Here is a 14,451-nt window from a genome sequence, read left to right as displayed (position 1 = left end):
TCCCGATGAGCGCTCCCGTGACAGCACAAATCGAAACCCAGATAGGCAGGGCAGCAATGACTATATAGTGCAAATCTAATGCAGACTGTATGTAAATAGTACAGTTAGTGAAGATTGCATAGCAACGGAATCTTAAGTCAAATAGCAAGGGAATCTCACCATGTGTACACTCCATTAGGGGTGTACACACGCTTTGATTTTGACACTAATTAGAGGTGTCGCAATCTCATGGTGTGTACACACGGTAAGATTTGGCTTCCGATGTTCCCGATATAGGGACCATCAGAAGCCAAATTGCATGCTTTTTTAGGGCTTGCGAGCCCGATGCACTGCCAATGCACTATATATAGTGTAAATTGTGCCCCTCTAGCATGCCGTCAGATGCGAGTCCCGATGCGATCTGATCGCATCGGGACTCGCATCTCACGGCATATCCTGCCGTGTGTACACACCATTAAACTGCTCCGATAATAATACAGCCGATATCGTAACCTTTGATGAAGCAGATATCACCGTAAGGCGCAGGGAGTGGATGGGGCATATTAATGATTTTTGCAATAGCGGCAATAATGATAATGCAGAATTGCAGTACTAATAATAAGTGATTGTGATGTTCTAATAAGTCTAATACAGGGGGTCACAACATTGTATGTAGCTATAATAAAGCTAATATAAAAAGCTAATGATAATGTAGCAATTATGTTAATAAATGTAAGAATGGAATAAGAGGGTACTGAGGACAACGCACAAATTATGTGAATGTGATGATACACAGGTGGGAATAGTGTGGAAATGTTTAGAACACAGGAGATCATTAGTTTCATATCAACCAGTAACCCCGGCAGCAGCCAGGCACTGTGCAGCGGACTCAAGCGCGGGCGCCAGACTACAGCGGCCATGGCTGTGAGGTCACGGTGATTGTGGTAACTGTGGTTACACAGACAAGGCACTGGCTGCCCGCTACCCACCCACGCTGCACTCTAACTCACCGGGAGCAGCCAGCAGCTGTCGCTGAGCCGGGTGACAACCCGACTACACGCCCCGGGTCGCAGCGGCTGCGCGTTGCCATAAATCACGTGGGACAGACAGAGTCTCTGGGTTACTGTCTCCCGGGTGACGGTGCACAACACTCAGCTCCCGGCCCGGTAGCGGCGCAGGGAACAGCGGGAGGCGCTGTATGTACCCGGTAAGATCCCGTCCTGATACTGACAGCGGAGAGAGTAGAACATAAAATGAGTTTAGTCACAGGAGAAACTTTATTCTGTAAAGACAGAGGCGGGGATCCCATCTTGGGATGAGAGGGGGAGGAGAGCAGTGTTGCCAACTCTGAAACGTAAAACAAGCAACTGATGACCAAAAAACAAGCCCAATCTAATCCTAAAAAGCCCCAAAACAAGCCCAACTTACATTTGACTATAGATAGGTAGATATTTTACGTATTATTTATACAATCTATATGTAATGTCTTTACAATGATATTTTATCAGCACAAAACTGGCTTTTAAAGAATACTATAACACTTCCTGCTTCGCCTCATTGATGAGGCAAAGCAGGAAGGGACATCGACAAGATGTATTAACATCTTGTCTGCCGAAGCGGGCGAACACAAACTTGCGCGCTGACTCCTTCCCCATGGCCGGCTGTACTGGGCATGCGTGAGATCTCGCTACTCACGTGAGATCCCAGCGCAGCCCGAAGCCAGCAGCAGGGACAGTGATGTCACTGGTTTGGGTATAGGGCTTCGTCACCCTGCAGCTGTTGAAGCGGATAGCGGCAGGGGATGGAACAGTCAGCGCTGTGGACCGTTCATACATTTACCTTACATAGCGGCCTGTGCACACCGGCTCCTTCTTACATGGGGGAGAAGCGGTATCGGTGCACATAACATGCACTGATTTCCCCTTCTCCCCCATAGCGCGCCATCATACATCTGCCCCAATATGAGATCTTTTACTTTCATTTTTTTCTCTAAAGAAAAATCTCAAGTGAACATTGTCCTTTGTACGCACTGAGAAATATTTACCATACATGGTGCGACAGGCGATGTACGTTTTGTACTAGATCGCATGCGTTTTGAATGCGCTGCAATGCAATCTAGTGAGCACATACTTTTTGTGCTGTGCGATGTGAGCGGGATAAATTGTACCATGTGTGCACATCTTAAGAAAAGATAGAACAATCTTACTACAAGCATCATTGCTAAAATCAGATTAGCCCTAGAGAATACACACCAGCCGCAACATAGATAATGGGAGTCATTACCATTTCTATAAGCCTAGTTCTCACCTGTGTTTGTCCCTTATCTCTGTGCTGAATAACTGAATTACAGAGAAGCCCAAAATAAAACAAGCCCAAAACAAGCTACTAAAAAAAATTATAAGCCCAAAAACAAGCAACAAGCAACCATCAAAAAAAATAAGCGACTCACGAAAAAAACAAGCCCAAATCCGCTTGTTTCAAGCTGACTTGGCAACTATGGAGGAGAGATCCCATCATGGAAACAGGGGCACCACAACCTGTTTGGCTGGGGGTGGCAAGATATAATTAAATTTTGTCGCTCCTTCAAGGGCAGCTGAACTGGACTTACCCACCATACACCACCTACAAGTCAGCTGAACACAGTTGGAAATGTGGGGAGGACAGGGGGTGCTGCAAGGTAAGGGGATGGGAGGACAAAGTAGGGATGTCCACCAATGATGTATGACCAATGATGTATGACCAATGTACTGTAGAATAGTTTTGCCATCGATGGGGAAAACCAGATGGTTTCTCTCCATCGATGGTAAAGCATAACCAAATAGTTTTTTTTTTTCTAAATCAAAGTACTGGGACACTGAGCATTGCTCCGCCCCCAACACTCATAAAGCCCCACCCCCATGTTATCACTGGCCCGGGCCCAGTCAGTCAAATAAAAAGGATGGCCATTGATAGTTTAAACAATCATCGTCATACATCACATAGGGCAGTATTCAATGAGAAAAATTCTCCGTGTTTTATGGCGAGTTTGTGCTTTTCTCGCGTTGGACGGAGACTTTTGCTCTCAAAAAGCGAGCAACCCTATTCAACGTGCACTTCTCGCCGTCTTTCTAAGTGGTTTTCGCCGTGTCTCTCCATGTAGCAATTCTCCATCTTTTCATGGAGAAGTGGAATATGAACTTTTACAATAAAAGTTTTTTTGTTTTAATTTTGGTGTAAAAAAATCAGGAATTTTACATGAATATATATTTAATAAAAAAAAAAATATATATATATATATATATTATTGTTTTTTTACACAGAGCAGCCAGCAGGGGGCCGGGAGCCGAGCCGCTCATTAGATATTCATATATTCACTGCACCCGATCATTACATATGCACGATCGGGTGCAGTGAATACCCGGCCCCCTGTTGGCTCTCCCGGGGGGGGCAGCCTGTGCTGCCTGGCTCCCGGGGAGCCCACCTCCCCCCCACATACGTTCTGGGGCAGGCAGGGAGACTTCCATCTCCCTGCCTGCCACTGTCCTCGGGCTCCCTGCGGCGTCACCTCATACGCCGGATTGGCTGATACTCGCCGCGAGGGGCGGCGAGTATCAGTCACATTGAATAGTGTATAAAGTGCCGTGACGGAGAATCTCCAAACATGGAGAATCTCCACAAAAACACTGCGAGTGCATGGCGAGCGAAAAAAACCGCTCGCCATGCACGGAGAATAATCACATTGAATACTGCCCATAGTATGCTACCATTGATGGTCGTTAACACTATTGCCATCAATGGCAATAGTGTTAATGGCCATCACTAGGAAAAAGAGGAGCTGAGATAGAAGAGTTGAGGTCCAGGTTAATTTTACTAAAGCTTCTAAAAATTAAACGAGGTTATGTTGCCCATAGCAACCAATTAGATTCTGTCTATCATTTGTCTGTTCCATCCTAGGAAGTGATAGACAGAATCGAATTAGTTGCTATGTGCAACATCACAATTTTAAATTTTTTTAGAAACTTTAGTAAATTTACCCCATAAAGATTTAATTGAGAAGGGTGCAGGGCTGGTTCCAGAGCAGGGAGCAGCCCACAGTAACTAGCCACACACTGTAGGGGGTGGAAGCTGGGTGAAGGGAGGAGGAGGGAACTGGAGGCGGGCCATCATATAGGAGCATTTTTGGGGGATGTTCCCACGTCTATTCATGTCCTTACTGCGGCGAAACTGGGGGTGTGGCCTTGTGGGAGCAGGGCTAACATAGACCATGCCCCCTACTTGCTAGGTCACACGCCCTAGATCTATGGGCATGCCTTCAGCGCGCACCAGCGCCCCTCCTCAAAGTTGGGAGGTATGTAGCTGGCAGCTGCACTATGCCACACAACACAGTACTTTTTGGGAGGTGGGATGAGCCCCCCCCCCCCCTGTTCCAGTGCCTATGCCTGGGACAGTATAGAAAGGAGGGATCACATCCTGGGTCTAGAGCAGGGCTGGGCAACACCGGCCCTCCAGATGTTGATGAACTACACATCCCAGCATGCCTTGCATCAGTTTCAGCATGGCCACACAGCAAAACTAATGCAACTAGTATGAAATACTAAACTCATCATACAGAAATACAACTTTTTCGGAGTTTGACTATGGGAGACTTAACCATAGTCTACGTTTGTCCCAGCACTCTACTTCTTCTCTATGGTAAGGAGTTCCCCTGCCAACACTCGCACCTTCCGTCAGGTGCACATAATTTTCAAATCAGCTGTCTCCATGCTGGAACTGTGAGTTAGATAATTAAGAAAATGAGTAGTTCATTCATTGTCTTAATTATTTATTGATAAATAATGTAAATTGTGCTTAACTGTCATCCTTATGTGTAGTTATATGGAGATGGACAGGGTTGAGCTTAACAATATTTGTTAAAAAAAAAAAAGGCATTTTCATCAATTAAGACATCCGACATGTGTTGCACAGGAACTGTCGTCTCACTCACAGCAGGCATATCCAACTTCGTGGCATATTGAGGCTAAGGCCGATATTCACTTGCCTCTGATCAATGATCATGTGTTTATAGCAGAGCTATTTTATTTAGCCGTGGTAACCCAGTGCATGCAGCAGGCAAAGCAAAATCCCTGGAAACAGCAAATGGGGCTTTTTTTGAGTGAAAACAAAACGGTTTTACGGGACTCCAAATTTGAAAGCCCGAAAAACAAAATGGTGAAACATCAGAAAAATACACCCGATGATTTTCCAGCGGTAAATGAATACCACCCTAAATATATGTTGTATGTATGTATGTAAATGTTCACCACATCCTTCTGGCCGTCTGTTTAACACCCCCAATTCTGTTACTGTTAATGGGGAAAACATGTGCATTACAAAATCTAAAACTATAAACATTTTCAATTGTGACAGGGCCATCTCCACACTTTAATACCCACCAACACATCTGAATTATATGATTTTGCCTCAATTGATATTTTTCAGGAGACTTTACTACTTAATGGTCAGTTTTATTCTTAGAACAAATAAAAGCACATTTAATTGGGCTGCAGAGATTGTCAACTTGTCAGTGCTATTAATTATCCACAATCGAAGTGGACAGTGCCAACATTGTATTTGGTCCCATGTCATCACAAGACACAGCTTCTCTGTTTGCCTCGTGTAATTAGATTATTTCATCTGACTCCTGCGGCAGGAACATTTTTCAGTCTTAGGCGTGTTTAGTGAGCATTATAAACTAGCTACATTTGCATTTTTATTATAAAAAAAAGATTTGCATGAGTTCCATACTATGATGTGCTAGCTTCTAGGCATAATAACTGCTAGTCTAGTTTAGTGATCTGAAATAAATATTTGCCTAGCTGGCCGTGGGGGTTATTATGTACCATAAAAATACAGATGGTCAGTATATAGGGTCTTATTCTAGTTCACTCTTAAAGGCAAATGTCCCCGGCATCCATGGCTCTGTCCCCGGCGTCCATGGCAAGCCTAGTGAGTGCCTCTCACATATCTCCAGTAATTGCCAGATCCCCTGTGCTGGCGGACACCGACGGAGAGGGGATCATGCAAGCGCCAGCGGAGAGGCGCTCTAGCTGTCTGAGACGCAGGTACATCTCAGACGCTCCTGCATCTCAGTAATTATTGTGGCAGGGTATGGCAAGCCTGCCTGTGTCCGCTTCAGGGAGATGGGGTTAGGGGGTTCGGTAGCATGTGCATCTTCTGCACAATGGGGGTTATGCGGATGCAAGTGCGTCTCATGCACAATAAAGGAGGCATTTGCCAGTGCTCCATGTTACATACTGGCAAATGCCTCTATCCACGCCAGCCCGAAGCATGGCAAGCGGACGCGTTACGCGTCCTCCCGACCTTTTCATACCCCCACTATCCACGTCGGCGTGGATAGTGGGCATTATATCCATTATATCCAGCATGCCAAACTGTGGTGGTTTTTATTTGTGTGTAGTGTGTGAGGAAGCAGTGACAGCAGGTGTAGGAAGTAGTGAGAGTGAGTATAGGGAGCAGTGAGGGCAAGTGTAGGGAGTTGTAAGAGTGAGTATGTGTAGGGAGCAATGAGAGAGGGTGTAGATAGCAGTAAGAGTGAGTTAGTGCAGGGAGCAGTAAAGGAGGGTGTAGATAGCAGTAACTAATTGCAGGGAACCGTTAGGGAGGGTGTAGATAGCAGTTAGTGCAGGGAGCAGTGAGGTTGAGTGAAGGGAGCAGTGAAGGCAGATGTAGGGAGAGTAAGTAATTGTAAGGAGCAGTGAGAGTGGGTGTAGGGAATAGTGGAGATAGATGTAGGGAGTGTAAGTGGAGATAGATGTAAGGAGTGTAAGTGTCGAGAGCAGTGAGGGTAGGTGTTGGTTATTGAGCCGTGATGGAGAGTGTATGGAACAGTAAGGAGGAATGGTGTGAAGCACAGATTATGGATGTCCCTCCGTTCCCCTACGTTACTAACCAGACCACTGTCAAACTGCCATGGTCCTCCATGGCTCTAGCCCCTCCCTGGAGAGGACCATCTTCTTTGCAGCCGGTGGGTGGGCTCAGCTGTCAATCAACCTTGTGTTGAGGGACCGCAGCGCTGCAGATCGGTCTGTAATGTAGGGCACAAACCAAAACGCTTTGGCCTCAAAACACCCAATTTAGATACAATCTCGACTGATCGTATCTAAATTGGGCATGTTTTGGGCCATTTTTGATCTAATTCTGATGCACTGCCCCCAGTAAGATTTGAAAACGACCCCTTCAACTGGGTACCAATCAGGATCGGATTGGGAGCAGATCGTATGCAGATCATGTACTTCAACAGATCGTACGAGTGATGTGATTATTAGTTAGAAAAAAGTGTTACATTAAAGGGAATAGTGTGGCAGCTCAGAGCCACCCGGCCACACCAGTCCAGGGACACAGCAATGTGCTGTGGGAAACCAATGTTTTTTTATTATTCAGAATTATACCTACTTTTCATGCACCTGGGTGATATCACTAAAGTGATTGAGCATCTGCCAGTAAATATGTGCATAAACTAGAGCATAAGAGATAGCATTTCCACTGCGCAGCATTTGCTTTTAGTCTGTTAGTAATAATACTTTGTGGCCAGCTCAATTATCTGTGAAGTTACAAGGTGCTGTGCGCAAGTACCACAAATATGGCAATGAAAATATCCCTCATTTGGATCATGCTAATTATTCTCACATAAAATGCTGCCTTGCTACATTTTTACCACTTCACTTAATTTAGAGGCCAATTCAGACCAGTTTGTAGAGGGACGAATTCCACCCCATACCCTCAGGAGAATGAGAACATACGCAGCCTAGCAATCGGGTCTGAACCAGGCCCTTAGTTCCTTGTGTTTCCTGAGTCTGATGAATCAGGGTGTGAAAGATATTAGATCCATTTCTCCAATGATTTGCACATGTAACAATATTGTTTTCCATGCTTGTCAGACTGAGCAGGTTTTCCTCAGATGACAATAGAATGGATTCACTTTTTACTTACAGATAGAAAAACCCTAGAGCAAAGCAAATGTGTGCTGTTCCAGTTAGACGCATAATCCTTCCAGCATTTGGGCCGACAAGCTGATTTCCCAGAAGACCTTTCTCACTTGCTCATGAACCAAATCTTTTTCTTCTACAAAAGAGACATTATTTTATTTATGGGAGTCTAAATATTATGGGACATCCTGGCTAAATGTCTTGACGTAAGCAAATTGCATCTCCCTGTAGCAATCTGCTTGGTCTTTAGAATAGTATCAAGTTTTGACCCCCCCATAAATAATACAGGGGCTGTAGAAAGGGATGAATAGCATTAGGTGGGACAGGGAGAAGGTAAGTATACCTACCGGACCCCCGACAGAATTACCTCCATCGAGATACCGGCACCAGTATTCTACCATCAGCATCCTATCCGTATGTATTCTGCTTTAAAAGCATGCGTCTGAGTAAAGACAAACATTATACATCCTGTAATCTGTTATTTTTACTTCTGTTCGAAGCCTTCTCACTATATTGTATTTATTTCTAGGAATTGTTGGTTTCTGTCTATTTGAAGCATAAAAAGTCATGGCATCTGGGAAAAACCTTCAAGGCAAGAAGTCTGTTAGCCAGGGAGAAGTCAAGAAGATGGATCCCATGCAAAGAGCCAGATATTTGGCATACGAGAAGCCCAGAAAACCAATAGCGGAGTCACTAATCATTACTCAGAAGCGACTGAAAGAGCATGCACTCAGGGTCCCCCCAGGGCCACATCGACGCATCCCAGACCCTGAGCAAGAAAGGCAAACAAAGGTGGTGGGACAACTGAAGGCGGCAGAAGCAAGAAACCGCATACATCTGATGAGAGTTCGCTACCAAAGCATGAGAGTAAGATCTTCAAAGTCTCATTATGTCAGCTGATAGAAATGAATGTATTTTTCCTGTCAGCTTTTAACAAACAGCGGATTATGGTGTATGTTTATAATTAAAATCGCAATTGCTGCAATAAGTCAAAAAAAAATTTTTTAAATTAAGTACAATACAGTTATACTGTTTCTGTCAGAAAGGCATATTTTAAATATCTAGAGTTCATCAAGACTATGACGTATGTATTCAAAATCATTGAAGTGCCACATTTATTTTCACACTATATTGATCATTCCCTGCTATGTACAAACCATTTCTACAGGACAGGACATTCCATAAAGTGCCTTGAGAGACTTCCCAGCACACTAAAGGATCCTTTTGTGTTTTCTAAAAGACTCCTCCATAGGTACTGCCGTGCATTTCAGTTTGTGATACTATTTGATACGTCCGGATTCAGTGATTTCCTGAAGTGCGAAAATCGACATGTCGGATTGCTCAGGGGTCCAAACCATGGTCAGCCTGGCTTTGCAGTTAGACTGCTCAGCCAGGGGGCATCCGGTGATGTGAACGCGCTTCTCTGTATATCGAAGTGCTCGCACAATAGCGATGTGCCTGCACAATCGCTGGGCAGGGCCCAGCGTACGGGGTTCCCATGCCCTGTGCTAGACGCGAATACTTGCAGCTACAGCTCAACCTGAATCAGGCACATAGTCTGCAAGAGAGGGATTGCAAGACCCCTTTCCTCCTGAAAATGCCTCCATAGACATAAAGTGGCTACTACATTTGAGAATGGCTGTTGCCTTCAGAATCTAGCTTTGAACAGCGATGCTTTTCAGAGCTTGGTACAGGGATCAGACTGATGTCCTCAATGACAATAGTGGGGACTGTGATCGTCAGCACTAGTTAGCCTTTGGCAGTAGTTTTCCCTGAATTCTCTTGTATTATGCTGTTGTAGAAGTGATACATAAAAGTATACACAAAGGGCCTTATTCCAGTTCACTCTTAGAGGCAAATTCCTTCTCTAATGGACAAAACCTGGCATGTGCACTGCAGGTGGGGCAGATGTAACATGTGCAGAGAGAGTTAAGGTGCATACACACGGGGGTTATTATTGCATTGGCGATAAATCGCCGGGTGCGCGCTCCCATTTTCTGCCCGTAGTGATCACTGGTCGCAGGAACATGCTCCTGCGAACAGCTGATTCCACTGCCGGGCTCCCCCGGCAGTTTCTTTTTCATCAGCGACCATCTCTGGTCGCTGATGCAAACGGGACAGGGCTTTAGATTTGGGTGGGGTTTTTCTTCAAAGTGAGATCTATATTGCAGTGTAAAAATAAAGCAGTCAGTATTTTCCCTGCACAGAAACAAAATGACTCACCCAAATCTAATTCAATCTGCACCTGTTACATCTGCCCCCCTGCAGTGCACATGGTTTTGTCCATCTGATAAGGAATTTGCCTCTAAGAGTGAACTAGAATAAGGCCCAAAGAGTAGTTTATGCATCATTTTGTGAAACACAGGCTTGATAAATATGCCCCTACATCCATTCTATACCCAACTGTAGTTGCTGAATCAGGACTAGTTTAGCTTCATTTACTTATTCTCATGTATACAATGGTGGCTGCCTATCAGATTCTAGCTCTCACTAGTCTACCTGCACTCAACTGAAATCTAATCTACATAAGTATAATTGAACGATGTGTGTGTGTGTGTGTGTGTATGTTCCACGATAACTCTCAAACGCTTTAATCATCTTTGTACGTTGCACACTAATTTATTATCTTAAGGGACGATCTAAGTTGGGAAGATGGGTTTAATCAGACGACCCCTTAAGGGTGCTGTCATAAGGGTCCATGCTATATCTGTTGTTTTCATGCATTGTGATATGTCATTGGAATGCATATGACTTTCTGAATACAACACAATAAACAGACTCCTTTAAGTGGACCCTTAAAGGCCTATAAGGGACCATTAAATTAACAACATTTTCACTTTACAAAACTTTTGACAAACTGAATTGAATAAGCAACTCATTGGCAGAGTGGTCTGTGAATCGAACACTGTAGATATCATTGTGAAATCCATGTGAGATTGATCCCGTCAGTTATTTTTTTCTCTTGATTGTTTGCTTATTCATTGAGGGTTTTCGGGATCTTCTGTACCTGCTGCAGCAGCTTCTGCCCTGCTCTGATTGGCAAGGGTAGGTGGATAGTTGGAGTCTGGCTCTGGCTGCTGCAGCAGCTTCTGCCCTGCTGTGGTTGGGAGGGGAGGGTGGTTAGTTGGAGACTTGCTCTGGCTGCTGCAGCAGCTTCTGCCCTGCTGTGGTTGGGAAGGGAAGGTGGATAGTTGGAGACTTGCTGTGCCTGCTGCAGCAGCTTCTGATTTGCTGTGGTTGGGATAAAAGGTAGCCATTTAACTAACTGAAAATAAACAGTAACAGGATTCCAGTAATTAAGCAGATAACGTTTTTGCCCCCCCCCCCTCCCCTTCATACATTAATTATAATATTTTTACTTACATGCTCATTGCCAGGGGTTATGTGTTCATTACCAGGGGTTACGTGCTTGTTACCAGGGGAAAATCTGCTCGTTGCCAGGATTACATGTTCATTGCTAGGGGTCAGAGGCAGATTTAACAGTAGGCGCCTGCAGGCTGTGGCAGTCAGGCTAATGGCAGGCAGCAGTGGGAGTGGGAAGGACTACCCAAAGCAGCTACACGGGCAGCTCCGGAATCCATCTGTTCCCACCTGCCCCTACATTCTGTACAGAAGCCAATAGGCTCTGTGTTAAGTCTAACCAATGGGAGCCAGCGGCTTCCCTTTAGCAGCAGCTCAGCCTCCGGAGTCTGTTATTTTTAGTGTGCCCCACAGACCCTGCCGATGCTAGCTCCCCCAACCCTCCGCGGGGTCTACGGCATTGTAGGTACGCCACTGTCACACTGAACACCTGTCACTCTCTATTATTAAGAAACATATAGTATAGTTCACAGAATGTCTAGGTAGACAGTCAACAGGTCAATCCTGAATCCGGATTTTAAAAATGGCCCGGGATAGGCCTCACTAGTTGGGACGCTGCCTGTCCCTGTTCACAGCATCTATTAATGGGAGACAGAGGGATTGGGGGCATGGCAGCAGCTCACAGAGCTGTGGGCACCCACCCACAGTAATGAAAACAGTAAGCGTGGCTGGCCATCGTAGCATTCCCACTAAGCCTCAAACCTGTTTGCTGAAGCACTCTTTTTGGGAATCCCAAGCCACTCATTCAGAATGTTGAGAGGTATATTATGCCATACTATAGTTCCTCCAGTTCATACTGTGTCACAACACTTCATATAATGTGACATTACAGTGTCTTACAGTTCACATTATACAGCACTACAGTGCCCAGTTCAGATTTTGCTCCCCCCCCCCCCCTTAGCATATTAACATTCACTACACACATCATTCACTGAAAATGGAATGTCACCCCATTTAGATACGCAATGCGTCCGACCCAATTGCTAAGCAGGCAATTCTGGGAAGACAGACATCTATTCCTGGTAGACGGCTACCTATACCTGCGTCCCCCTTAATCTCTGGGACCCATAGCAACGGAACCCAATATGGTTACCCCCATTGAAGGGAGGAAATATAAGTAGATCATAACTGATTTGGCAGACCAGGCATTAAGCAATGACATCTGCAGAAAATAAAGGACAGGTTCCAATTGTAAAGCGCAACGGAATTTGCTGCGCTATATAAGAAACTGTACATAAATAAAGTGGAGCCGGTTTCTTACCTTTTTTCATCTCAAAGTTCCTTATTGGAGGACACTCTGCACAAAGGCTTAAGTCCCAGGGCCAAAGAGGACACAATCTATGCCCACCCACCTCATTTCTACTTGCCAACTGATAAGGTGACACTACTCAGCTCTGGACGCAGTGTTTTCAATATCCCATTTTTTACTATTCTTAACCCCTTCCCCCGTGCATTTGCATACAATATATTACATGTATGTTTTAATAAACCAATATTGTACTTTTTTAATTCATTTTTGTTTCTGTCATCAATCTTGCGCAATCTCCTCCACTTGTCTTTTTCCGGTTTCTTACCTGTTTACATAAACACACAGCAACAAGCCTGTTGAGGAGAGAGTGGGAGCTTTTCATCTTTTTATCCACAGTCTATAATAAATACAGTACTTGTACTTTCCCAAGAGGTCTCAGTGCTTTTAGTTAAATGCACATCAATTATATTTCAGCAGGGCAGCAGATCTATAAATGTATTTCTAAAGCACAGCAAATGCAAGTGACATTCTCACCTCCAGCCTCAATTCTGGAAATCTAAAATTAAGTGTCATTATTTGTACAGACCATATAGCAAACATTTTCATTTGGATGTATAGAAGGGGAGACATCAGATTAGGGGTGTGGTATGGGGCTCCGGCAGTGGAGATGCCGACAGTCAGTATCCCGGCGTCGGGATCCCAACTGCTGGTGCTCCGACAGGGGGGCGAGTGCTAAGAAGCCCCTTGCGGGCTTCCTGCGCTCGCCACACTGCGGGCCTGGTGGCTCGCTACAGGTTCTATTTTCCATCTATGGGGGTCGTGGACCCCCACGAGGGAGAATAGCCCCTGTGAGTCGGGATCCCCCCTGTCGGAGCACCGGCAGTAAGGATCCCGATGTTGGGATACTGACTGTAGGGATCCCCACTATCGGAGCGTCTTTCGGCACCCTCAGATTAGATTGCATGGTCATCTGCACTAGCTGGGCCACAGTTTATCCCCCCAGTAATCCCTGGCTGACATGCAAATGTCGCCCCGCCCTCACATGTGCAGCACACTGACCCATACTTAGGATTCTATATGTGTTTTTTTTTTTTTTTTAAAGAGTGGATCATGGCCATGCCTAATTATGCCACACACCCATTCTCAGTACCTGGACCTGTCCACCCCCTCTACAGCCCTGGCTGGGATGTGTAGTTCCACAACCTCTGGAGGGCAGCATACTGAATACCCCTGCGCTATGGGCTCGGAAGGGAGGAGGGTTGTGAGGGCCATTAGAGAATGATGACATTGCATATACCGTAATGGCATCAACAGAAATGTATGTGGAATAATCTGGCTGTAAATCATCGTTTTGCTTCAGTGTATGTTTTATTCTGAAAAGAAGTTGGGCAGTTCTTTGTATGAATAGTTATGTAATTGCTTATTAGAAGTTCCCCCACTGTCCTCCCCCATCACAGTGCTCCTATCTGTGTCTGGAAGGGAGGCACGCAGGGTACAATGTTATGTTTGGAATGCATTCTCCTATCCAACAACTTTGTGTGCTCAGATCTGAAAGCTGACAGCCAAGGATTGATGCCTGAGGCATCTTCCAGCACATGGTGACAATGTTTGATCCATATCTCCCAAAACATCTGGAATGTCTCCTACATTTCCTCTCCAGGTCCCCAGTGCAACTATTTATAGAATCCCAAAATAGGAAGGCTGGCCTCCTTCCCTTTAGCCTCACCCTTGTGATGTCACGTGTGCCTGAAATGTCTCTCACTGAGACAGGGTCAAGAATGTGGCAGGAACTGTATATAGCTCAGTGGTGGATTGGAAGCAATGCTTGTGTGCTGAGTGATCTGTCACGGCCAGTGTTCTCAATTGACTAGGCAATTACTAGATTTATACTGTATGCAG

At 45.2% G+C, this 14,451-nt stretch overlaps 1 protein-coding gene across 3 annotated transcripts in view; it reads left to right on the top strand.

Moving 5' to 3' along the window:
- Positions 1–933: 933 nt before the first annotated feature.
- The window catches only part of LKAAEAR1 (LKAAEAR motif containing 1), a 33,438-nt gene continuing 19,920 nt past the window's right edge, over positions 934–14,451 (top strand). The window contains exons 1-3 of one of the 3 annotated variants that reach the window (XM_083146724.1): positions 937–1,186; positions 4,544–4,650; positions 8,473–8,810. In XM_083146724.1, the coding sequence (XP_083002850.1) occupies positions 8,511–8,810 (300 nt within the window). In that variant the 5' untranslated portion in view covers positions 937–1,186; positions 4,544–4,650; positions 8,473–8,510. Of the gene's footprint in view, positions 1,187–4,543; positions 4,651–8,472; positions 8,811–14,451 lie in introns of all 3 variants that reach the window. The other 2 variants (XM_083146725.1, XM_083146723.1) reach the window with 2 other exon arrangements.

Source organism: Crinia signifera, chromosome 6, assembly GCF_055691185.1.
Source record: "Crinia signifera chromosome 6, ASM5569118v1, whole genome shotgun sequence".
NCBI lineage: Eukaryota > Metazoa > Chordata > Amphibia > Anura > Myobatrachidae > Crinia > Crinia signifera.
Note: the sequence above shows the minus strand (reverse complement) of the source record. Positions and strands in the feature narration are given on the sequence as shown.